Raw genomic sequence first — 26,424 nt, 5'->3', positions numbered from 1 at the left:
TATGCATTATAACTACTATGTTGTATATTGAAAATTGAATCGTTTGAAATATGTACAAGATGCAGTATCATGTCAGCCATTAACGACGTGACTAAAATTTACGGATTTACGCAGTTCCATTACACGTTGTGCGCTGTTCAGCGGCGTCTCGTGTCGCGGTCGTCACGTGTGTCAGTAGGCGAAGGTAGGGTATGTGGAATAGTGCTCGAGCGCGTACATACGTCAGTAGCACGGTAAGAGACACGACGAGTGCATACCGACTGGTGTTGCCGAAAAAAAAGAGAAGAAAAGACACGAGAAGCCTGCGACTCGAAAGAAGGTATCCATAAAATTGAGAAGGGCGAACATGAAATAGAGCGAGGGTGTACAATCTATCTCTATCTTTTCCCTGGTGACTTTGTTATTCCCTCCCTCTTTCTCTGTAATTCGTTCCTCCTCTATTTCTTACTATTCTAATCGCTCGTTCTCTGTCAGTCTTCGTCATAGTCTTTAGTCTATCCTTTCATTTGTATTCGTTTCTGTCCCTCTCACTTTCTGTTCTTTCTTCTCTCTTCTACCATCCTATATATCTTTCTCTCTCTATCCCCTTCTCACTCCGTTCTTCGAAGTAAAGCAGAAGAAACCCCCGCGGTTGCTCGTTCGTTCTCAAAAGTCTTACTCGTTGTCACGCGCTAAAAATACTCCCGTACAGTCTTCCGAGGGTGTACCATGCCAAAGGAGAACGGGAATTAGGACGACAAAAGCAGTCAACACCGACCTGGAACTGTCATGGAACGGCTTTCGAGAGTGGCATGTTATTTTCGATGGATGAAAAACGCGTCACCTCGTGATAAAAACGAGGTGGCCGTAGAGGACGAGGGCAAAACTGTCGAGGTTGAACAATATCGGAATGTTGGATGCAATATCGAAGCCTCGAGGCGACTCTGTAGCATTTTGGAGAGTGTCCTTCTTTGGGAGAACTCCGTGAACAGTATCTCCGTCGTCATCGTATTCAACATACTGTTTTGGTGAGTTCGTCTACCATGGGACACTGTGCGTCATTTCTCGGCTATAACGTTTACCAGTTATCCGAGAAATTTTATCATACTCCGTGATTACTGTTACTCTATTGTGCAATGGATGATAACCGTTGCAACGTAATTACAATTGGTCTGGACGAAATAAAAATCGCAAATTTAACGCAATCGCTAAACAATGATTAATGTATACTTATTTTGTATTGTATAATTGAACGTTCAACATTTCTCAGTGTTTCCATTCCATAAAGGCAGTTAAAACAATAATGATACGCGACTAAGAATTTCGTGTATCGAAGAAAGTGTCGCGCGATACTAAAAACAGCTGTCTTCTAATGCTTTGCGAATAATCCGCCTTCTAGGTCAAGGTTTGTTGAAGCGTGTGTTTCGGCATTTGATGACGATTGTAAATAACATTCAATACCCGAGAACTATAATCCCTCGCATTTTTCTATACGTGTTTCTTCGCGATAAGTGAATGAAGAACGTCATTCATATGACGTTATTTATGCATACTATAAGCACAAGTTGATAAAAGTGGTCATTGATGGGTTTCCACTGGTGCAAGTAGTACACTTTAAAGTCATTCCTTTCTCCTCGATTACATTTATTCATGACATTCGTGTTTGCTTTGTCGAATGAATTGCATCTTCCCAGCATATTTTCCCACCAGATCCATAGTGCTATCCTAGATGGCAGTGCATGTTGGTAATTAAAAAGTATAATCGCGCGATTAAAGATTATGTTGTTGCTGTTAACACGTAAATTTTCTAACAAATTTATACGTTAATAAAAAAGAACTTTCTATATGCATATATTTCCTTTAATAATAATTTTTTTACATATTATAAAGAATAATGGAATTATTAAAATTGTATTATTAATTATAATCATTTAATTTAAAAATATTTATAATTTTATTACTTGACTTTTAATGTTGAATTCAGAGAAATTGAACTTTAAAATATGGAAATTATTATATATTTTGGAATTAATTTCTATATTTCTTTTTTAGGGGAAGTGTTGTACTTGAGGTCCGTGGCTTTGCTGCAGCCAGCAGTGCTGCGCTGGTCATAGTCCTCTGTTACACTACCTTTGAAGCTCAACTTCAAAAAGAAATTAAAGCATCAGACCCAGCTACGTAAGTATCAAATTGTTAAATAATTGTGCTCATATATTAAGATCAGTCTGATTGACATGAATAGTATATCTATAGGTTCTATGCAAAAACAGAATATATTGAAAAGGCAGGGGCAAGAGTGAAATCAGCAATTCATAGTTTAAAGCAGTTGAGGAGAGATCAACCAAAAGTGGTAAAGTTTCATTTATTGAATTTCATAATATGTAAATAGGAATAAATAACTTAATTATTGTTAATCCTTTCTGTATGGGATGGTTTTATACATATATATAGAAATTTGTATTTGGAAAAATTAATATACTCTTTATATCAAATATGATTTTAGTTTTGCACTGCTGTATGTTCTCTTTCTTTGGGCCTGTGGATTATTGGTCGCACCATAAATGGTGTAATTTTTGCATATATGATATGCATGAGCATTCTGCTTGGTCCTGCATTGTTATTAAAGCTACCCAGTAAGATGATATTACATAAAGGTGACTAATATCTCATTAAGTATCAAAAGGTCCTGTGCTTATTAACAACATAAAAATGATATTTATATTAAGATAAGAACTAATGAACATGATAATCCAAAAACTTGTTTGTACAGAATGGGATAGTGAAATTGAAGAATTTTTACCAGCAGTAACTGAAGACAATCTTCAGGTTCTTACAAGAGCAGGAGAATCAGGGGATCAATCTCCAACACCAACAAGTGTGATATCCGATGCTCAAAACGGTAAGAAAAATAATTTAAAATTTATTTATTATTATTATTATTGTTGTTGTTGTTGTTTCTAAAAAAATAAATGAGTTTTTTAATTACAGAATTCTTTAATGACGAAGACCTTGTAGGTCTAAAAATGCCATCACACGAAGAAGGAAGCATTGATGGTGTAGAGGTTTCTGAATTAGAACTTAGTGCTGAAGAAACTGATGTGGATGGTATTAAATTTCAAAGTGGTCATTTTGAGAAAGGATCATCTTCTGAAGAAGAAGCAGAACTTGAACCTATATCAAGAAAATTAATTAGCCATAGTGATGAAAGTGGTAGTGAATTTGAAATAATTGATAGTCAAGAAATTGATGAATTAAACATTGCATGAGAGTTGCAGACATGTGAACTGTGAAGTTATTATTATGCAGAATAGAATTAAAAGCAACTGATAATTTTATATACACTTTAATTGGGCAATGATTTAAGTAAAACAATTATTTTGCATACATTTTAGTTACCTGCTTCAATTTACTATGTGAATATTTCTGCGAACTTGTATATTAAAATTTTTATTAGTATTGTCAGAGAAAAGTATTTGATTTTAATGATTAAACTATGTCAATTATTTTATTAGATTTTTAATTGCTTTGAAATTTTTGATGATTAGGTAGAACTAAAAATTTTTGGTTAAATGCGAATGATAGCTTCTCAGTAGTTACTTACCTTGGTGTATACTTATATTAAAGTATACTTACAAAGTTGTACATATTATACGCGGAAATGGAAATCTACCACACTAATTTTTATTTTTGGTGATATACAGACGAATTAAGTATATCTGTAGTATGTGTATGAAATTTTTGATGTATATAAAAGTTCGATTACCATAAAAAAATTTTGAAAAAGAGATCAATTAAATAAGTAACTTTTGTCAATTTAAATGTCACTCACTTTGACCTTCATGGACGAATATGGTTACGTGTGAGTGTGTATAGGTTACATCATGCAATTAGAATGGACTATATTTTGAATATAATCGAATTGTTTCTTTATATAGTGGATAATTTGCAAGAAATTTGAATTTATAGATCAAAATTGGACACCCTGTGCATATAATATACACAGAGTATGACAAAACAATTGAACAAGTCGAAACGTAAAAATTCCTCTTGTGAAAAGAAATTAACAAATTTTTTACCATTTTACAATCTGAGGCTTTATATTTTACTGATCTAAGCATTTGAAGTTTACATATAAAGTTTGCATAATGATAAAAGACTTTCCGATCTCTGTTTGCACGAGAAATTTGTATATTTCGGTTTGTCCCATCGGGATGATGAATCGGGAAGTAGTACTACTTAAAAACCGATCAGAAACCACTTATGTAAACATAATTTCACTAATAATACACACATACAAGAATTTATGTTAAATTTCGAGACAACATTAAATCAGTTTTACCCAAATTTTGCAAAAATTTGATGACTTCACATTATATGTAATAACTTATTTTAATACAAAGTACAAAAATGAGCTTTAATGTATATGAATAATTAAAACAAAATTATTAAGTGATTATTGAAAAGGTGTGTGTTTTAAGAGACAAATGTAATGTTCAGCTTAACCTGTTTCAAAATACCAGAATAATTATTTCTAGTCATATTAATAGCATTATACTATGTTGTATATTTTATTTTACATAATGACATATAAATTATATATTATATGTATATATAAATATTACTTCTATATTTTTTATACTATTTATATTTCGCTTACATTGAGTCTAAAGTTTTCAATGTAAGCGAAATATAAATAGTATAAAAAATATAGAAATAATATTTTTTAAATTGTCTTGCAAAATTTACAAAGAATTGGTTACTATTTTTCGAAAAATGTTTCTGAATTTTGCATTGTATCTTTCTATGTCATAATTACCTTGAATAAAACAAACATCTTTAATTTATTTAAATTGCTTATTATATGAATGGTCATTGATTCATATTATTCAATTCTGAATTACTTTTACAGGGAGAGGCACAAATTAGTCCTCTTTTCATGGATGCTGATCAGTTGAGAAACTGTTCACTGAATAGGGTGGTGGGCAAACAGACTATAGTTGTGTGTAAATACACCTGAGTAGTGAAGTACGTATTATTCGCATTACTTTGTTTAGTTACAGTTGCAAATAATTTTAATTAATTGTATAGTTCCATTTGGAGATGCGCGCTAACAACTAAAGTTCACAACTAATTTGAGTAATGTAAAAGTGTCATGATTCTACAACTATACGATCGTACAATGCATAAATAATTTTTTATCAAAACTTTTGTGAATTCGCTGACGTTACTGACGTCGATCGGGTTTAATATGATCACGGACGAAGTATACGAGTAGACTTTATACCTTATGAACCTTCGTGGCCCCACAGACGAGGTATACGATACGAGTAGACCTTTCACCACAGACGAGGTATACGAACAGACCTTTCACCTTATGGACTTTCATAGCCCAATCTGACTACCATACCGACCTGAAAATTCGAAGGTGATTTTAACGACCTCTTCTCATGGATGGCGGTCAGTTGAGAAACTATTCACTGAATTAGTACTATTCATTTCTGAATCTGTTGGTAACGTTGCGAATGACACGGAAATGGTAATGGGGTTCTAGAGCCCCAGAGAAACGGACCGAAAAAATATATTAGGTGAAAGGTCTACTCGTATACCTCGTCTGTGATGAAAGGTCTACTCGCATACCTCGTCCGTGGTATAATTAACTAAATTAAATCATAGTTCTTGCTGTTTCCAGTAGCGCTGCGGTCTTATTCTTTTCTGGGTCGGTAACATCGGACGTGACACGACAATGGTAAGGGGGTTACGTAGCCCTCCGAATAAAATTATTGCTTGCACGTACTAAATATAATTGTTCCGTAATTGCATTCGGATTAACTGTAAATAACACTATTGCTAAAGCAATACAAATAAGCGTACCAGGGAAAGTATTTAAAAAATAACTTGAAATTGTTGTTTCATTTTCAGATAAATAGAATTTTACAAACGTTTCAATCACTGTACATCTCTTGTTTTTATATTTATTTTACTTTAATTACAGATTATTTAATACGGCGACAACAATAGTATAAATTGAACGAGTAATGTACAAGTAGTTTTCTCGTTATATTATACTTATACAGTTCCAAATAAATAATTTCTATACGTTAATTAGAACGATTTCTATTAACGAGTGAAAAAATGCACAACTATATCATTCTGTGAGATACTTTTCCTCGAGTACTCGAAGAGTATGTACTATGCACTACGACCATAACGTTTTCTTCATACTGGCGTAGGTAATGTCTATTAAGGAATGTGATGCAATACGCGTGTTCTTGGAGTTCGCTGCTATAAATTCCACTTAAGTATGTGAATTTCACGATGCTTCGTATCCGAGCGGCACAATATGACGTCACCGTGCAATCAGTGAAATGATGTCACTCGCGAGGGCGTAGGAACGGTGTAACGTTCTTCGTAATAGAATTCGCGAAAAACGTGATTTAGAAGATGTAGCTGAGATTATAGCAGACCGACATACGATCTTTATGGAGCTCTATGAAATTAAAACAGAACTTTGTTCCTTGCATATCATGTCAGACATTATTTAAATTTTGTCATGATCTACTTTGTAAGCAATTGTTGAATAGTTGAGATTCACACTTACAGGTCTGAACATGAAACATGATTACAATTTTTATTTATACAATCATTGATGTAGTTGGTGCATTTTACTTGGAGAACATCTGTGTGGAACATAATTTGAGGAACACTGTATTACGGTGACCATAGGGTTGTAGTAAAATGGAGGTTACACACGATGCGTGCGCAGACATAGTCGTGTAATGTAAGTGCATAAAGTTACGGTCACAGTAGTGATCGTATTTTTCTGGGATGTTTTATTTTTAGAGATCCGAAAATTCCCGAGTTAAACTGTTTTTTTTATGTCTTTGATAGAAACAGTGTTAAAGCGAAACAATATATATTTTCTTATTTACCTTATAGTAGAGGCTTGTAAGACGAATACGATGACCTACGGTTCAAGGCCATGCAGGGTCACAAGAGGAAAGTTACGAAGAATATTTCCCTCCGCGAGACAGACGTAATAATCGAGGAATTTATATGTTTCGCTTTTAAGTTCAAATTTAAACGTTCGAAATGGCGACCTTGAACTACGATACGCGCTCTAGAGCTGTTTGATATCGATTTTCTTCTCTCGCATAAAGTTATGATAGTTTGAATGAATTTTCGAAGTAGCAGCTCTCACCTTTGACTCGTCAGATTAACATAAGAATACTATGATAAATGATTTCGATTAAGGAAAAAGAATGGTTTATAAACTTCAAGAACCGTACGGTATAAATTCAATTTAGGAGCGTAACATGTATGAATTAATGATTAAACAGGCGTCGTACGATCAAGTAATTTGATAGTATTTGCATAATGCATTGATTAGATCATTAGTCATCACCTAACAGAGTGATGGAAGAACGACGATAAGTCTCCCAAGTTGATTCTTCCGTCGACACGATTATAGTATTCTGTTTCATGTGTGAAGTCACCCTAATGGAACGCGTAAACGTAGCCCTGTTTCGGTTGGTCGTAAAAAACGAAGCTCGGCGTCCCTCCTTCACAATACGCGTTCAGTCTTCGGCATTAGTCCTTGCTAAACCGTCGTCTTGTGAACATCTACGCGCGGTGTAACGAAGCCATCGAGTCTGTCGGGGAAGTTCGCCTTCGGTAATCAAGTAGGTCAACTTTAATTTTTTAACACACGAGTAAAGGGTTCAGATTGTAATAGTAAACAAACTAGTATTTATGTTATTTATTATAATTACTTACGTTATCAGACCCTGAAAAGAATATCGTTAAGGAGTGTAAAAAATACAAAGAGACTAATGTAACCCTCTACATTTGATGAACTAAATTAAATTAAGTAATATAGTGACAGACGACAAACAACGAGACAAATAGTCAAAGTAATATAATATTAATAACCCTTTGTATTAATGTAACAAGACTGTTGTAAAGTTAATTTCATAAACAACTTGTATACGTCGGTGCTAAATTTGATAAAAATTTTTATTTAGTATTGTCATCGATTTGGCCTATTATACAGTTTACGTTTTACGTTTGACACTCGATATTTATTAGTTCACTGTTGACATTATGCCGGGCGTGATACACAGATATTAATATCTCGCGTAAACATAAGTCATTTCTTTTTCTTTGTGCCCCTCAAATATGTTTTTATTACTTCTAGATTCAGGATTTTTTTTTGTAAATTCGCTAACCACATGTTCTATTATAAGAATCGTACAGAACTAGCTGCTTAATATTTCTGTTGTGATTTTTGATAGTTCGACTATTCGGACCATCTGTGTGTCCGAGTTTTATCTTAATTGTAGGTCATTTATTCAGATAACCTTCGTGGAAATTTGTGACGTCATATCAACTTCGAAAGACAAATGTCATTTTGCTGTTTAACATATTTTTTTTTATTATTGCTTAAAAATTAGTACGTTCGTTTGGTTGTTGTAAACAAGCTAACTTTGATTTTCAGTAAAATCAAAGTTAAATAAAATATAGTACACGCTATAAATATAAGAAGCTGTTCATACAATTTAACGATAAGAGAAAAGAGAAATATTTGCCTGTAAGATTAACTTTTGTAAATCCGCGTAAATTAAATTTATTTTAAGCGGGACAACAACAATTTCACTCTCGAACGTAGCACGATAACATTTACGATTTTTGTAAACGAAGGATAAACAATCAGTGGACAAATAAGCTCGCAATCGGAACAGTTTTCATTTATATCCAAACTTTTTAAATACAGCTATTTCAATTTGTTTAAGAGTGTGTCGAATTCACCAATATATACGTATTTAATATTCAGAAGTTAAGAAAATAAATATTCAAATGAGTTTTAAAATTAAAATTAAGACTGTATCGTCGTCGTGCCTGAAATATTTTTCTTTTTGCAAAATTTCAGTTATCATTCGCTTATTATACTATTGTAGTAATAAAGACGTTACATCAAGAGAAATTGTAAAAATTGAGTCAAGGTTTCCCAGCACGGTCAATGACTGTGCCCGTTAATGCGTAACTTTCTTTTGAATTCTGACTTTGCAAGTTAATACAACGTGACCCGTCACGGGAACTTTTCATTTTCGTTCATATTTTTGATAACAAAGACCATATGAACAAATATTACAATATCGAGAGCAGCTTTCGGATAGCCTGGCCTTGGATCGGCGCGTCTCTATTTCTGTGGTTTACAGAACAGCAATTTCGTGCTTTATAAACCAAACATTCAGCAAAATTTTGTACACGACTTCACGAAGTATGAAAATATTCTTCCTACGTAAAGAACCTTAAATCTAAATCTTAGGCTACGGTCACCGTCGATATTACGTTTCTTGTGTCATCTCATGAATATCTAAATATAACTTTAGTGACTGGTTATTGTTGTCGTTGACTGTTGTGAATCACCACAACGATACTTTGTAGTATCCTAAGTAGAGCATATAAAAATTGTTAAATTGTCTGATCGGTGCCACTTTTAAAATATTCTTTAGAGAGTGTTCCACTTTTCGAACTTTCTCCTAAAAGAAAGAAATCTTTTTTTGGTTTTACGAGCAACTGCAAATATTCTGGCGTTTCGTTCTAGATCTGTTAGAAAACACATCAGTATTGCTATTATTGTTGCGTTCCCTAGGACGAAACGTTTAACGTTCATCGATGCTTTTAAAGTCAACAAACTTTATTTGTTCTGTCAAACTATTTACGAACGAACAAGTCAAATTAATTACTTAGCTTTTCTCTTAAAATAATATATGTTGGCATCCTCTTCAGAGTCAGAATGAGTCTTTACCACTTTATCTTTCCAAGATTCCTTATTTTGTCATGTCAATAAATTGAAACATGATATTATGAATGATGTTAATCTCGTCGATGATCGCACGTGTCTATTAAAAGAACTACATAGACGCATACAAATTGCATCAAGTCTTTACTAGCATTATTTGCAAATCGATTTACATTAATAAAGTGAATCAAACAAACGCTATGAGTAATCGTTTGCTATTTACACTAAAAGTCTATCGGTGACTCTAATGAGTAGAGAGAAAGTCAATTTTTATAAATGAAAAGTGTTGTGCATCTGCCAATTTAGGAACAATGTTTAAATTCAATTACAGCATTAAACTTTTTTTTTACAGATAAACAAAAATGGTCTCCTTCACGAGACTCGCTATCATCAAGTTTTTGCAACTGGTGAGTAATACAATAATCACCGAAATTATTGAATATTCAATTATTCAATAACTACGTCAACGCACAGTTGATGTTGGGTATATTATTATTCCAGAGTTATGTAATTAACAAAACTAAAGGTAGAATATTGAATGGTCATCATCATCTTCAAAAATTGAGAGTCCTATCGATCGAAAATATGGTAGTCATTGAATTTCAAATATTTTAAATCATCAGCATGATCGACATTGAAATCCTTGGAATCGTTTCTTTTTCTACTAAACAAACGTACTATTTTTAGTGTGTTATCCTAGTTTACACGATAACACGTATACGTTCACAGTAACTTATCTTGTTGACAATTTTTTTTACATCGATTCAATAATTTTTCTCAATTTGGTGGCCTTGGTGTCATGTTTTTCCAGAATGACATGAATCAGTGTTAAATGTGAAATGAATAAACTAGACACAATTGTGTTCACTAGAGAGTCTAACAAAATGAGAAATGACATAATAGCTGGTGATTGCTACGTGAGAGATTCGCTTCTTGTTACGGTCACACCTCAAACCGGAAGTCAACCACTACTCAAGTTTCCGTTAGGATTCTTTTTGTACCTTAACTGCGTTGATCGGTTAAGTGCACGACCAATATTCATAAAACTTACTACGAAGTCAGAATTTTGTGTTCAGAAAACAGATATTAATTTTGACAAACTCGTCGAAGTTCATGGATTCTATTTTGATTTATTCTGTTTAACGTAACACTGATAATTAATTTGTTTAGCTTCATAGCAACGAGTTGCGTCACGGGGCGCAGATGTCAATGTGTTAATATTTGATTTTAATATTAAAACTGCTAATATTTTTATAAAAAATCTTGTAAACATCGTTCACATCATCATTTATCACCTTTGTACTATGAAAAAATGCATTATCGATGATTCATTCGGAAATCTACCAAATGCTCAAAAGCAGGAATGACTAATAGGAGACAAATTCTATAAAATAAATTTAATCAACACTCATTGTTTCAGTATGAAATAAATTATATTTTTTACTCTATACGTGTAAGCAATTATCGGAACTTTCTGCCAAATATTACAAATTGTATGAATATCGTATTATTCATTCTATACAGAGTGATCCGTAATTTTTTTTGTAATAAGATGTTTTTTCGACCGAATCAGATTAAAATGTAAAATGAAATATTTTTGTATGCGCTTCTATTATCGAGATAAATGAATTTGTAAGTGCATGTCATACACGTATCTTTAATAAAAGCTCCATTCGATACAGACGTATCATTACAGATATCAATTTGCTGACAGATAATAATCATATGACATACATCTGTCACACATTACATATCGAGTTTGAATATAATATATGAAAATAGTAATTTATAACTAAAAAGCTGTTTCTAAGAAAAAAATGAATTTAGAATTAACACGAAGAATTTTTAACACCTTTATGATTTTTTAAAACAAGAGTAACTTCAGCAGACTAATTCATTACATAAAAATAATAAGAATTTTACTCTCTTCCTAGAACTAACTTCAGCGTATATTTGTTATCAGTGGTAGTTGGTGGTAGATGCTTAATTTCAACATTGTTTAAACTAGCATCCTTCATGCATTTATCGGTAGTGAGCAGACACTACCCAAATTCGCATATATTTACACTGTCATGTCTATATTAAATCATGTGAAAGAACAAAGTGTTTGTATTCAGTTTTGCATGGAAAATACACAAATCAGTGGAGAAACTTTGCAGACTCTAAAGATTGTTCTTGATAATTGCCTGAGTCAAGCAGAGGTTTACCAACGAGTAAAAAAAAAGAAATTGAACAATAAAGTGAAAAATGAATTATACTATGACAAACATCCGAGGAATGCACTTTAAATCAGATAAGAAATTTGGCGCGTGGTGTAATGTTAATATACAATTAATTAACAATGCAGTGCGTATCGCGACGGTTATGGCTCATAACGCGTTATGAATGTAACATTAAAAATGACGAAAGAATACATTCTGAAAAGAACTGGCGTTTCTGTAATGAACGATAAGCCACGGTACGTGTTGAATTTGTAGTCAAAACTAACACCCGTTCCCTCGAAATAGAATGAAGTTCGTAACTGGAACGCAATGGCAGAATGTTAATGCGTTATTTATGGTTACATCGATGGAGTCGCTGTACTTGTTCCATCGGCCCCGTTTCGTGTAGTTAACTTTCCTATTTAAGGAAACTACTATTTTTATGCTTCGTTCGTTTTGTAATGTTAATTATTACGGGCAACGAGCACGGAGACACAGTTAAATATTATAATACAAACTTTAAATATTATTAAAGAAACGATCATTCAAATACTAATATCAGCAAAGTGTTTATTCACTTCTCACGATAAATCAAGCTTCTACGTTTTATGATACATATTATAAATATGAATGAGTCAAGTAGACCAATAATTATCTTGTTCCGTTAAGATATGTCGCGCAGTACACAAACACATATGTGCCTATGTAAAGAATACTATTCATATTCGTTATTAAGATCAGCGTGAAATTCTTTCGACGCTTATAATAATTTTTCTCGATCGATTTGAATCCTGAACAATTATTATTTTCTATGTCTAGGTACTATTATTTATGCTACGTAAATTTTCATTATTAATTTCAGTTGGTGGTATGTGTCCTCATAGGACTGCATTACCACTCCTTCAATGCTGGAACTATATACACCGCGATGATTACGATGGGCACCTTTGGTGGATATCTAATTATTCTCGTGGGATTATTCGCTGGTAGTCTAATGGGAACCCCAGTTAATCGTCGCGTGGTACGTAAAGAACCAATTAAATATAATAGAAAGTAGAAAAGTTTCTATCGGAATTGCCTTCGATACGTGTTTGTCTCGTGCTTCTGAACGCCCCTGAACAATAGGCAACCCGATGCTCGCGTGAGTCGTAGTTTCACGCCCACGAAGGCGCGAAGTCGAACTATAATTAGTGCTCAATATTTATTGAGTAAACGACCCAATTATTGTCACTCTAATTTATTTTATTTAAAATACCAAACGAATCCTAGAATCTTATATCTTGATAATTCATGAAAATTTTACTTTTGCAGGATCTCTTCTTCGCCTTGATTGGCTGTGCGCTGTTCATCGTTGCCGGCGCTCTAAATATCGACTATTTCTTGAATCTGAATCACAGGAGCTCCTTCCGTGATACAGGACTCGCCAAAGGATCCATCAGCATAATCGAGGGAGCGCTGCTCCTTGTCGACTCGTTCCTCACGTTCCGAGGGGAAGCATAAAAGAAAAATATTTTTAAGTAACGCCACGGACCGCACAATCGTCATTTGTTTTCAATCAGTGCAATCACATTCCGCGATAAGAAGCTGGCGGACGTTTCATCGATAAAAAAGAAAATACTGCCAAAGATCAAACGATTCTACTTCGTCGCACAGTTTAAAGGAAAATGTCCCTTGTTGTGAAATAGATTTGGGAAGCAATATTCCTTGTTACGGAGCTACGTGAAATTACGAAATGAAAAACGAAGTACAAAGAAAGGAATTTGTTAATAATGTTGTCAGACTCGTCATCGAGGGTAGAAATATATTTTAGCTGTTTGTATAAAAAATTAAATTTCGTACATGGCTTCTAAAAATATTTCTTTCATGTTAATATGACTGCAACTACTGTTCATAGAAAAGTCATAAAATAGACAACGAATGTAAGGAATATTCATACGACGAGTTACGAAAATATTTGAACGCTTGTAGTAAATCACAATGGGATGCTCCATAGTTCGTGATACAATAGAATTTTGTAGAATAAACAAAACACACATATTATAGTGAGGATTTTAAAATATTGTTATGACTATATTAATATTTTCTTCAACGCTTTGCCAATACGGTTATAACAATATTTTAAAAGCTTCTTGAACAATAGGACTTGTTTAGATTCATCGTTTCATAATTATTTATAAATAAATTAATTTTAATATAATTACCAGAATCACATATTTTATTAAACTAATTTATAAGCATTACATTATAATAAACATTGACTGAAATGAGGTTTCATTATTACGTTAGGAAGATGACCGAACGTGAAACATACTCTTCGAAGTTTTCGATTGCAAGCATTCAAATACTTTCGTACTCGTTGAACGCGAAATGTATTTTATTTCCAAAGAAAATGTTTTTTATATATTTTTTGACGTAAATTCGTATTAGATAGCACAATAAAAGTTGTATTTATAACTACAAATTTTAGGTGTACAATATTAAAATTGCATCGAAATGTTTTTCTGTATTAAGCGGCAGTCCTTCTCTAACGTAAGGCCAGTGAAAGTATAACCATTATTATTGCACATAAATTAAGCAATGATTGCGCTCTATACGTACGCTGCATAAAAATGAAACAACGGTTACTGCGCAGAAGTAACATTTTTTCTATCGTGTCATATTGTAACTCGCTTATCACGTTTGTTACGGTTTATTTGTTAATTTATACGTTTTTTCACTAATTTAAGATTGAAATATAAATGTTTAATAACTGTATTTATCTGTTCTGATCACTTTTACAATTGACTCGAATGATTTGTAACAAACTATTGTAAATGTTATTGTGCAATACATGTACCTGCATACAGTTACGCAAAATAAATAATTCTCTTTAATTTTTTTAAATACGTGTTATTTAGACACGTATTTACGGAAGTAAATTTCGCATGTAATCTGTTAGAAAAAAGGATTCGATAGTAGCTGAACGAAGTAAAAGACAGTGAACATAGGTTGAGAAATAGAACTTTATAATGCTAGTGACTTATTCAATGCCTCAATAATAAAAACAATATTATATTATGAATTTTATATTTGTATTTAAGAGTTTGTACTGTTCGTTTTAGAGGGAAAAATATACCGGTTTTGAAAGAAATAGAGAATCGTAGTGGGTCAAATGTTTTAGTCAGTCTTCGTAAGGTCAATGACTAAGCAAAAATGACTCGACATTATATGTATGTATATAGGATGTCCCACGCAACTGGGTAGAACTAAATTGACAAAAATTACAAAATGTTGTTTCCACATTGTCCGCGTCTGGAGGGTTGCATCCGAAATTCATTAAATCGGAGGTCGTTAAATCGAGGTTTTAGTTTCACTATACTATCACATAGAATGTAAATGTTACCTTTGAGGTAAGTTGTTATGTTCTTATGAAATGTAATTTTAAGCCACATCTCACTTGATTTTGATTATATAACTTGAAGTTTACTGAAAAGTTTTTGAGAAATTGAAACCTTGTGAGCGTCTAACGAACCCGCGAATAGTTTCGATATATCGAAAGTCTCGAGTTGGCGTAAGGAACTCGTGTCGATACGGTCGGTAAGGTCGATCAGCTGCAACAGTCGATCGTGCATGGTTGCGTGTGTGCGGATTGCACCGCCGCTTCGAGGCAGCAGCTTTATTTACTAATTAGAGTGCCGATGTGCAGTAGGAAGCGTTAAATGTGCGTGGAAAATGTCGAATCCGGGCGGTAGTAGGAGGAATGGGGCCATGAAGATTCGTTTGACGAGTGAGTTTATCAGGAAATCACAATGATTCTACCCGAGAGAGGAAAGTCGGCCGATACCAACACGCGTTGTGATCCCTTTCGTGTCTTGTATTTGTTGTGTGTTCGTTAATATGGCACCGTCATAAACCTTATGGAGGGCCGTATCCGAGAAACGTCAAAGCAGCCTTTGCGGATATTGGCTTTTGTTCTTTCGGTGTAATACGATGGAGATACGCAAAAAGGTTTGACTAGGGTTTTCGTCCTTTGGTTATGGCAACTCCCTATCGGAGGTCAAGACCCCACCGTGAGCACTCCGGGAGACCGTAGGCCGACAACGTTAATTTTGGTGAACTTGTCACGCCCGCATTGCCTCTCCCTTAATATCTTAACACTCTCCGGAGAGTTACAATTGTTGCAAGCATTTTTAAGTTTAAAACGACTCAGTGTTGATTGATTCAATGAGGATTGTAATCGAGATCAAATCAAATGTGAATAGGTCCAATTAACAAATGTCAGACGCCTAGTATCGATGCGCGAGTTGAATATTTCTTTGAAACGTGCGTTGTTGATATTTTGTTACTATTCAAATCCTAAACTTCGTTGTATATATAAAAGATTATAATATTCCAATGTACAACAGACTCACAATAAAAAATTCCTATTTTATTTTCTTTTTTAAACCGACTATGATGTCGATTGTTATTTAAATGTCATCCTCTATTTAAAAAAAGAGATTGATAAAACTGAACGAATTATTTAAAAAAAAAATTATGTAAAATTAATATTTATACATAGTTGTAATATACTTGTAGGCTATTAAAGAAATATATTTATGGAATTATTTTGCTTTTAAGCTATTTATCTACACACTATATTAATTGTTAAAGTGTATTAATACAGGCTGAGCTTGTAATTTCATTATATAAATTTTGCAGTTTTATGTGCCCGTAATCTTGCAAGAAAAGATCTGTTCCGTGAGTATTTTTTGCATGAAACAGAAATAAAGTTATAAAAGAATACTTGATTGCAAAATATTTATTTTAGGCCTACCGGATCCTTTTGCTAAAATCACAGTCGATGGTTCAGGTCAGTGTCATAGCACTGATACCTGTAAGGCAACACTAGATCCCAAATGGAATCAACATTATGACTTGTAATTATTTTACAATTATAGTATATGGTTGATTTTATATATGAAAAGTGTTTCAATTCTTAATTTCTTTTTATAGATACATTGGGAAGAACGATGGTATCACTATATCAGTTTGGAATCATAAAAAAATTCATAAAAAGAAAGGAGGAGGGTTTCTGGGATGTGTACGAATATTATCCAATACAATTCAAAGACTTAAGGATACAGGATGTAATTATTCCTTTTTATAGTAATATGTAACTGTGAATATTACTTTCATGATGTTTGATTATTAAACATTTTGTATATTTTGTAGATCAACGATTAGATCTTTGCAAAGCACACTCGGATGATACTGATGTTGTTAAAGGGCAAATTGTTATATCTCTGTTATCACGGGATGGTCATAATGGTGCTGTGAGTAATACAGTGGGTCATAATGCTGTAGTGGATGTCCTTGGGGACCTGAGTTGTCCAACAGATTTACCAGATGGTTGGGAAGAAAGGAGAACTCAGAGTGGACGACTTTACTATGTTAATCATTATACTAGAACTACACAGTGGATTCGTCCAAATGCTCGGTAAATTTTGGTTATAGAAACATCATAAACTTCTAAAATTAAATTTTCTTATATAATTTGATTTTTGTAATAGACCTACTAATGGTGTTATACCAACTACACCTGAGCCACCACCGCTTCCTTTTTCTGAATCTACTTCTCCCAGTGGTAGTGGAAGTCCTCCTAATTTAACAACTGAAAGTCCTACAAGGTATACTCCTGAATGGAATGGGGAAGGAACGCCTAGTAGAACACCTAGCAGAGATAGTTCTGCTTCAAATACACCAAGGAATACACCAACCCAACAGCAAAATAGAAATCAACAAAATCAACATAATACAAGAAATGTAACGCCAGCATCAGTGCGGGAACGACGACCAGTTAGAGCAGCTGATGAACAAAATGGCAATCAAAGTGGTAATGCCAGACCAGATCGTAGTATTAATAATGGTCAACCGCGTAGGCCTAATCGAAGTAATAGAAATAGAAACATTGCAATACTGAACAATGAGAGGAGATATGATCCTCCACAACCACCAGATTTACCTAGAGGTTATGGTAAGTATCAGATTATTACAGTATTTTGTATGTATAAAAATAAATGCAAAAATTGGATAAAAAAGAAATAAACATTTTACAGAAATGAGGAAAACGCAACAAGGACAAGTATATTTTTATCATGTACCAACTGGTTCATCTACATGGCATGATCCTAGAATACCTCGTGATTTACCAGCAAATGAATTGGTAAATGAACTTGGACCATTACCCAGTGGCTGGGAAATGCGACAAACGCAAAGCGGTCGTGTTTACTTTGTGGATCATAATAATAGAACTACACAATTTACTGATCCAAGATTGTCCAGCCAAATTATAAGCATTTTATTAAAGTAAGTGAATGGTAAATGAAAATATTCAAATGAATTTCCAAGTTCCGTTTTGTAAATTGTGAAATTATTGTTTTGTAACAGTAAGCGACAAAATAATATCCTAACGATTCAAACGACTAATTCAAGTAATTCAGTGACAACTGTGAGTGAAACGGCAGAAGCGGATACGCCTGCATCACCAAGCATTCTATGCATTACAGTTCAACAAAGGCCAAGAACAGAAAGTGGAAGTAATAATAATTCGCCAACATGTAAGTCTAAGTAATATTTCAATATTTTTATTCCAAAAATAAAATTTTATATATAAACATAGAATATATGAAATTTATACATCATATTTTGTATAAAATTTATTGATATTATCGGTGCTGTTTAAATTATAAACAAGATAACCTATTTAGTGTGATATAGAAATAAAAAAAAAAAAAAAACATTATGCAATTTTATCTTATCTTTATGGAGTATCTTTTCAGTGGTTAGATGTATAATTAATCAATTTTACTTCACCGAAATGCATTTTTATTTTATGGGAATTTCGTTCATTAGAGCACAGTATTGTAATCAATGCAATTTAATTACTACTCCTCGGTAAAAGTATTACTCTCGTTTATGTTTTATACATTTGTAATTTGTAATATAGTGGAGAATACATCAAGCCAGAATGCACAGACCGTGTCTGAATTGCCAAAGGAACTAATGGATAATGAACTTCTGCCAAAATATAAACGAGATTTAGTGGCAAAGTTGAAGTGTTTGAGAGCAGAATTGAATGCTCTTCAGCCTCAAAGTGGGCATTGTAGGCTTGAAGTATCACGAAATGAAATATTCGAAGTGAGTGTTTAATTATATTAATTTCGACATTGAGAAGTAACTACAATATTATTCTTCAAATTACGTAATAAAAATTTCATATGTATATAATTATTTGTTTAGGAGTCATACAGATTAATAATGAAAATGCGACCAAAAGATATGCGTAAAAGACTTATGGTTAAATTTCGTGGTGAAGAAGGTCTTGATTATGGTGGTGTAGCACGAGAGTGGTTATATTTACTGTCACACGAAATGTTAAATCCACAGTATGGTTTATTTCAATATTCGAGAGACGACAATTATACGCTTCAAATCAATCCAGATTCAGGAATAAATCCAGAACATTTATCATACTTCCATTTCGCTGGCAGGATAATAGGAATTGCTGTTTTCCATGGTCATCATATAGATGGTGGTTTCACAACTCCATTTTATAAAATGTTGCTTAACAAAGCTATTACTCTTACCGATATAGAAGGAGTCGATCCAGAGTTACATAGGAGTCTTACATGGATGTTGTAAGTAAACAAAAGTAATAAATATAATATGTATAAAATCTCCATAAAATATATTACAAAAATATTGTTTTATTGCCAGAGAAAATAGTATAGACGGAGTGTTGGATGCTACATTTTCGGTAGAACATAGTAGTTTTGGAGTATTGAAAAACCACGAATTAAAACCGGGTGGTAAAGACATTCCTGTAACCGAAGAAAATAAAAGGGAATATGTCCGATTATACGTAAATTATCGCTTTATGCGAGGAATTGAACAACAATTTTTGGCATTACAAAAGGGATTTCACGAACTAATTCCACCTCAACTGTTAAGACCATTTGACGAAAGAGAATTAGAATTGGTTATAGGTGGCTTAGGAACTATTGATATTAACGACTGGAAAATGCACACACGATTAAAACATTGTACACCTGATACGCCAGTGGTAAAATGGTTTTGGCAAATTGTGGAATCTTATGGAGAAGAAATGAGAGCTCGGTTACTTCAGTTTGTTACTGGAAGTTCCAGAGTTCCTTTGCAGGGTTTTAAAGCTTTGCAAGGTAAAAGCATATACCCAATTGAATGAAAATAATTTTTTTTTTTACATTTATTAAGTATCGTTAATTAATTTGCATAGGATCAACAGGGGCTGCCGGTCCACGTCTGTTTACAATTCATGCCGTTGATGCGCCTAGTGAAAATTTACCAAAAGCGCATACTTGTTTCAATAGAATAGATATTCCAGAAAGTTATCCGTGTTATCAAAAAATGCTTGACAAACTTACACAAGCAGTTGAAGAAACTTGTGGTTTTGCTGTTGAATAATAGGTAAAATACATAACCTTATTTTACGTGTAGCGTATACATATTCTGTTTTATAGAATTATTGAGACTATACATTTTCATAACAGGAAATATTCGTCGACAGATTTTACTGTCGTTAAATTAAAAATTAATGTTTCAAGTATCGAGAGATGTTATCTGAGGAGAGTAAGGAAAGAGCTAGTATTATAAAATGAAAATGTTAATACATAGAATGTCAGAAATATTTCTGACAATGTTTTTGTACAAATGTCTGAATGGCCTTGATGGTTGTAATGACCGGCAAGTAATTGTCGATTGGTACATCATGTATATGAACACACTTGTGATTTCCTCACTTCGTCCATGAACATTTAAAATGAATGGTTCCTCAGAAGTTTTGATTATATTGGTCTCTAACTATTTATTGTTTAATGACTGATAGAGATGCGCAAAAATTACAATTTTATTGAGGTAAATATTTTGATTGGCCTAAATTTTGATTTTATTTATATTAACCAAGTTTTCCGTCATAACTCTAGGATCAATAATTTACTTATAAGATCACCATCAAAGAATTAATTTCATTGTTCAAGGTATGACAGAAAAATCATGCATGCACAAATATCTATGGAAAATGAATTCTTTCACACAATGAAAAACATTGTTCAATTATAAAACATACTCATGTTACTATTTTATATTAAACGAAAAATCTCGAAAAATGTGTCGATAATTTAAGAATCTCAAAGCATTCAAAATTTCTCGATGTGCATTACTTGATATTTCCAATTGTAGGACAACGTATTTCATTCTCGAAAGGTTTCACTTTCTTTTTAATCGAATGTAGTAACAATATGCACAGTCAATTAATAATTCCGCATTAATTACCTTTGAAATAATAGAATTTAGTGACAGATTAAGAATATATACTCAAATTCACACTATTATAATCAGATATCTGTTGAAAACAGTGCTGGGAATCTAGTATTTTACAGATGTATTATTATTACAATATGACTCATGGTGGTCAAAGGGAAAATGCAAAATTTGTATATAAATCATGACCTTAGACGCAAGTGTCAAGTTTTTTATTTTACGAATGTATTTTATACATGTTCTTAATTATCTATAGGAACGTGCTGATATCATATCAACAGTCATAACATTATACAACGCACCTGTACATTTGATTAAATATTCTAAACATAGGTTTAGAATTATTAGAAAAATATTGTTTTTAATTAATTTTTGTTACAATGGAAATTAATAGGTACGAAGTACTATAATTGAAAGTAAGAAAGGGCACACATGTTCTCAGTATTAAAATTTATTTTATTACTATACAAACAACACTTGCGTTGAGGAACTCTGTAACGCAATCGGCAAATTTTGTTATTGCTGCGCAACTCGTATCAAATGAAGATTATTGTTGCTTATTTTGTAGCCAATAGCACCGAATGCGTTAATAAAATGTAAATAATAAAGTTTAATATAAAATTAATAACACAAGCGTATGATGTGTGCGCCAAATAGTCGGCTTTGCACGATAAAAACGCATCGGTTCTAGTATAGGCTAAAAAAAAGTAAATTGTGTACATTAGCTTTAATTTAAAATGAAACACATATTTAAAGAAAGAGTTTATTCGACGAGTTTATGTAAAGTTAGAAAATTTTGATCGAATTAACTCTTTTGTTTTAGGAGTTCACAAAATAATCTATACTTTACTAGCTTTTAGTAAAGCATAGAGAAATTTATTTATCGCACGAAACCTTCATTTAGTCTCTAGCATTTACTTTTATTGTAAAAATCTAGTGGCTAATAGCACGAATCATCATTTCGTATTATTACTGCATTATTGTATGTTATTCTGCACTTAACTGTGATCAAGCATATCTTGAAAAGAGAAGAAACAGTGGGAGACACTTTTTAACGGTTTGTTTTAATATTCTACACGTGTTCCTTTTTTTTTTAAATAACAAACCCTTATATTAATACTTGTTTCAATAATGACTTTATTAGCGAAACATTGTTATATTTTTTATTTCTAAAGTATCACCCGTTTTCGGTTTTGAAATACGGTCTGATTACTTTGCTTTTATATTTGTAAACATTTGTTATGAATATACTATCACCCTCCCCCTTTTGTATGATATGCTAACGAGGCAATCGTTCGATTCTGATACGAGAGTAATTATAACAACTAGTGATGATGACGGTGATAATGATGATGTCTATACATTCGAAAAGTTTCGTAAAACAGTATTAAATGAAATTTATCGAATGATATTGCTGATTTGAAACTATCTACCTAATCATGTTAAAATATTATTCACATTTTTTTCATTTTTACGGTAATAATATTTTAAGATTTTCTTCAAGCCTATAATTACATTACAATCATTGTCAATACATACTATAGTGTTCTCGAATTTAAATTATTGACAACCATGCCGAGAGTCTCCCACGAGTTTGTTATATTTTAAACTTTTTTTAATTTCTATCGCATCTGAGGGGGATAAAGGCCTTATTAGTGCCTTGGAGTTGATGTCAATGAGAATAGAACAAAAATTTTATGTCTATTATATTTTGGAATAAAAATAATGTTGCATGTCATTAAACAAAAAAAAAAATCTCGCTAATTCTAAAACGTCTAAAAATTGTCGCAACATAAAATTTACTAGTGTATGCATAGATAATAATAGAACAAATGACCTTACAGTTGAAATATGAATAATAACGAATTATGTTACAATGTGAGCAAATATTGCTAAGAAGATTTAATTAATTGAAATCCTTAAATATTAAACACTTTTCTAATTCATTATCTCTTGCTGTTAAACAAAAAAGGTAAAAATAACATAAACATTTTATAAGCAAATTAATCTAAATATTAGTGATACTGTAAGTAATAAATACCCTGGAAAGACCTTCAATACTTCTAAACACGTTACGTACATGAGTAATCAAAGGCAGAAAATCAATGTTTATTACTTAAGAAATAATTAGCGCGAATAAAATGTTGCTTTCAGTTATGCATTATTATTATGTGCAATTTAATTTGATTGTTTGCGTATGAAGTGCATCAAAGCACTATGTACAAATTATTTTAATCAATGTTTGACTGCCTAATTATGCAAATTCAGCAGGAGACAATATTAAATAATGAATTAAGATAAAGGGTACAAAATTAGAAAATGGTTTGATACATATCATGTAAAATAACTTTCATTGCAATTTGAAATTTCAGATGCGAACGTAATTAAGCAGAATAATTATTAATGAACTACGGGTATAGATGCTCTCTTAAATTGCGTGAACGTTCAACGATTAATAATAATCGAAATTTTTAATAAACGTATGTGGTGGCCGGATTTCGAATTCCATGTTAAGTACATTGTATATTGTGCTTGGCAATAATAGAATTTTACTCTACCAAATAGCAGGATATTTTGCAAATATTTATCAGTACCCATAAAAAAAAATGCATTTCGATAATTGAAAGCAAATATTTCTTTTCGTCGAAAAGCGATAAAAAAGGAAACATGTTAATAGAAATGAGGAATCGTTTATTCAATAACTTATACATCGATTTTTAGGACTTATTTATCAAGGTATGCGTGAAAATTATACAAAATTGCGAATATGTTACTACGCTGCAATTACTTTATTATTATTATTATTATTGCTATTGTAATCGTTGTTATTATCATTATTGCGCAGGACCTTCGGAATATAATTGTATATACATCTTTTCCTTTTGTATTTTGGATGAAATGTATATTTTAATAAAATATCCAAAGTATGAATTTTTTTAATTTTGTCTTCATATTATCCATACGTAAATAAAATCATATGCTAGTAATTAACTAAAATTAACAAGAAAAATGGAATCTCAAGATACAGATTTATACAATAAATTTATTTAATATGTAAAATACAAGAGATTTATCTAATTTTTGCAGAATAATTAATAGTTTCCTTACTCATTATACAATTAATTTGTATTGTAATCGTTTTCGAATATTACACATTAACATGTGTATACGTTTTAAACACACGTTCAGGAAAGTTTAAACAAAGCGGGAAAAGAATTTATTCTGTGGGTTGTTTCTGAAGAAACATTATGTTATATTGTTACATGTTACCCTGTTCGTGTCTGGTACGCTGTGAGAAAGATATTCGTGTCGTAGTCGTTTATTTGTGGTTAGGTCGGTGAATATTTCGTCCTGCGTATCTCAGGATCGTTGGTAATGGGTTGCATGAATTTGTCACGTTGGTGGAAATTTCGCTAGATTATTTCTTGAAAACTCTAAGGATGATAAAATTCTTGGAAGGGACAACTTGTTATCAATATCGTGTGAGTGTACTTCGGCTTCGGCGAATACCACCAGCACGCTAAAGAGCATCTATTTTCTTACTCGCTAGGGTTTCGACTCACAGGCAGAGATGCCAGATTGAACACCGGGTACATTACTTACACTATGCCAGATCACGCGTATGTACGTGAGCTCGTAGAGTTTCGGAAAGTCGACAAAGGCAAACTAACACATGCTCTCTTTCTGAATTCTCCGAAGCTACCCGAAGTAATTTCAAACCGCCTCGTGGGAGTCGAGAGAGCCGCAGAGATGCCAGATTCAGCACCCGGTGCCCTACTCACACATATCAGATCACGCGTACATGAGCGACATACAGCGACTATTCCTGATTGCTCCTGATTACTGCTTACCTCTGCTGGACTCCGCTGACCATCGCTTATATTTCTGACAACCTATAACGATTACTACTGACTTCTGCTAACCTCTGTTGGTCTTTGCTGATCTCTGTCAGCGTGTGCTTGCCTCTGCTGAACTTTCCTGGCCTCTGCCGAACGCTACTGACCACTGCAGGTATTTCTGATAATGTATAACGATTAATACTTACTACTGCATACCCCTACAAGTCTCTGCTTGCCTTTGCAGGTTTCTGCTTGCCTGTGCATGCCTTTGCTGGCCTCTGCTGAACACTGCTGACCACCCCTGATGCTTCTGACGTCGTATAACAATTACTACATGCTACTGTTCGCCCCTGCTGATCTCTGCTTGCCACTGCATGCCTCTGCTGGTCTCTGCTGACCGCTGCTGACCACCTCTGATGCTTCTGACAACATATAACGCTTACTACTTGCTACTATTCGCCCCTGGTGATCTCTGCTTGCCCCTGCTGGCCTCTGCTGACCACCGCTTATATTTCTGGCAACGTACAACGATTACTACTGGCTACTGCCAGCCTCTGCTGACCTCTGCCAGCGTCCCCTGGCCTAAGCTGGCCTCTGCTGACCGCTGCTGACCACTGCTGACCACCGCTTATATTTCTGGCAACGTACAACGATTACTACTGGCTACTGCCAGCTTCTGCTGACCTCTGCCAGCATCTCCCGACCTAAGCTGGCCTCTGCCAACATCTCTCGACGTCAGCTGACCATCGCTGACCACTGCTGACCGTTGCTGACAACTTGTGACATGATATAATATAATATAATATGTTTATATGTATTAAAGTTTTGTATAATGTAAATCTATGATAATAAATGATATAATTTCAAAGTATTCAATGTGTTCTCATCATTTTTTACCGTCCTCTTCCTCTCCAAATCATTCTCTTACCTATAAGATGCGTACCACCTTCTTCGCAAGTTCACCAGCATTTTAGAAATGTTCCAGGGACTTTGGAAATCCGAATTTGACCTTGACCTTGGCCCAGTTTCGAAAGTGGGTCAAGGCCATTCGAATCTTAGAAAAATTCCGGGCAGTTTGAGAATCCGGATTTGGCCTTGACCCAATTTCGAAAGTAGGTCAAGGCCATTCGAAATTTCAGAAATCTTCCGGCCGACTTGGAAATCCGGATGGCCTTGACCCAATTTCGAAAGTGGGTCAAGGCCATTCGAAATTTCAGAAATCTTCCGGCCGACTTGGAAATCCGGATGGCCTTGACCCAATTTCGAAAGTAGGTCAAGGCCATCG

At 33.3% G+C, this 26,424-nt stretch overlaps 3 protein-coding genes across 7 annotated transcripts; all 3 read left to right on the top strand.

The window, feature by feature from the left end:
- The first annotated feature begins 155 nt into the window (after nucleotides 1-155).
- On the top strand, nucleotides 156-4,823 carry LOC143348541 (uncharacterized). 2 transcript variants are annotated; one of them, XM_076778845.1, is made up of 7 exons: nucleotides 179-319; nucleotides 692-1,007; nucleotides 2,032-2,157; nucleotides 2,233-2,329; nucleotides 2,483-2,633; nucleotides 2,750-2,878; nucleotides 2,968-4,823. In XM_076778845.1, the coding sequence occupies exons 2-7, from the start codon at nucleotides 769-771 to the stop codon at nucleotides 3,243-3,245; spliced, it is 1,020 nt and encodes a 339-aa protein (XP_076634960.1). In that variant the 5' UTR covers nucleotides 179-319; nucleotides 692-768; the 3' UTR covers nucleotides 3,246-4,823. The 2 variants fall into 2 exon arrangements, with proteins under 2 accessions (XP_076634961.1, XP_076634960.1); XM_076778846.1 differs by lacking the exon at nucleotides 692-1,007 and having other exon boundaries at nucleotides 156-319.
- Nucleotides 4,824-7,506: 2,683 nt separating this feature from the next.
- Nucleotides 7,507-14,736, top strand: LOC143348638 (uncharacterized). The gene is made up of 4 exons (XM_076779155.1): nucleotides 7,507-7,658; nucleotides 10,134-10,188; nucleotides 12,845-13,003; nucleotides 13,294-14,736. The coding sequence occupies exons 2-4, from the start codon at nucleotides 10,144-10,146 to the stop codon at nucleotides 13,480-13,482; spliced, it is 393 nt and encodes a 130-aa protein (XP_076635270.1). The 5' UTR covers nucleotides 7,507-7,658; nucleotides 10,134-10,143; the 3' UTR covers nucleotides 13,483-14,736.
- Nucleotides 14,737-14,866: 130 nt separating this feature from the next.
- Nucleotides 14,867-24,227, top strand: Smurf (SMAD specific E3 ubiquitin protein ligase). 4 transcript variants are annotated; one of them, XR_013080804.1, is made up of 14 exons: nucleotides 14,867-15,748; nucleotides 16,663-16,701; nucleotides 16,772-16,880; nucleotides 16,957-17,090; nucleotides 17,176-17,440; nucleotides 17,514-17,977; nucleotides 18,060-18,309; nucleotides 18,391-18,560; nucleotides 18,950-19,140; nucleotides 19,243-19,640; nucleotides 19,720-20,180; nucleotides 20,258-20,448; nucleotides 20,532-20,895; nucleotides 20,964-24,227. XR_013080804.1 is itself a non-coding variant. In XM_076779153.1 (13 exons), the coding sequence occupies exons 1-12, from the start codon at nucleotides 15,694-15,696 to the stop codon at nucleotides 20,443-20,445; spliced, it is 2,715 nt and encodes a 904-aa protein (XP_076635268.1). In that variant the 5' UTR covers nucleotides 14,867-15,693; the 3' UTR covers nucleotides 20,446-20,448; nucleotides 20,532-24,227. The 4 variants fall into 4 exon arrangements, 3 of the variants coding, with proteins under 3 accessions (XP_076635268.1, XP_076635267.1, XP_076635269.1); XM_076779153.1 differs by having other exon boundaries at nucleotides 20,267-20,448; nucleotides 20,532-24,227; XM_076779152.1 differs by having other exon boundaries at nucleotides 20,532-24,227.
- Nucleotides 24,228-26,424: the final 2,197 nt, after the last annotated feature.

This window comes from Colletes latitarsis, chromosome 11, assembly GCF_051014445.1.
Source record: "Colletes latitarsis isolate SP2378_abdomen chromosome 11, iyColLati1, whole genome shotgun sequence".
Taxonomy (NCBI): domain Eukaryota; kingdom Metazoa; phylum Arthropoda; class Insecta; order Hymenoptera; family Colletidae; genus Colletes; species Colletes latitarsis.
The sequence above is the reverse complement of the archived record's forward strand: the minus strand, read 5'-3'. Positions and strand labels throughout refer to the sequence as shown.

Excerpts from the sequence above, each read along its gene's own strand:
- LOC143348541 (XM_076778845.1), top strand. The coding sequence starts at position 769 with ATGGAACGGCTTTCGAGAGTGGCATGTTATTTTCGATGGATGAAAAAC. Across the intron at positions 1,008-2,031 it reads GTATTCAACATACTGTTTTG|GGGAAGTGTTGTACTTGAGG; the intron begins GTGAGTTCGTCT and ends TTTCTTTTTTAG. Across the intron at positions 2,879-2,967 it reads GATATCCGATGCTCAAAACG|AATTCTTTAATGACGAAGAC; the intron begins GTAAGAAAAATA and ends TTTTAATTACAG.
- LOC143348638 (XM_076779155.1), top strand. The coding sequence starts at position 10,144 with ATGGTCTCCTTCACGAGACTCGCTATCATCAAGTTTTTGCAACTG. Across the intron at positions 10,189-12,844 it reads TCATCAAGTTTTTGCAACTG|TTGGTGGTATGTGTCCTCAT; the intron begins GTGAGTAATACA and ends TATTAATTTCAG. Across the intron at positions 13,004-13,293 it reads CCCCAGTTAATCGTCGCGTG|GATCTCTTCTTCGCCTTGAT; the intron begins GTACGTAAAGAA and ends TTACTTTTGCAG.
- Smurf (XM_076779152.1), top strand. The coding sequence starts at position 15,694 with ATGTCGAATCCGGGCGGTAGTAGGAGGAATGGGGCCATGAAGATTCGT. Across the intron at positions 18,561-18,949 it reads TAATAATAATTCGCCAACAT|TGGAGAATACATCAAGCCAG; the intron begins GTAAGTCTAAGT and ends TTTGTAATATAG. Across the intron at positions 19,641-19,719 it reads AGGAGTCTTACATGGATGTT|AGAAAATAGTATAGACGGAG; the intron begins GTAAGTAAACAA and ends TTTTATTGCCAG.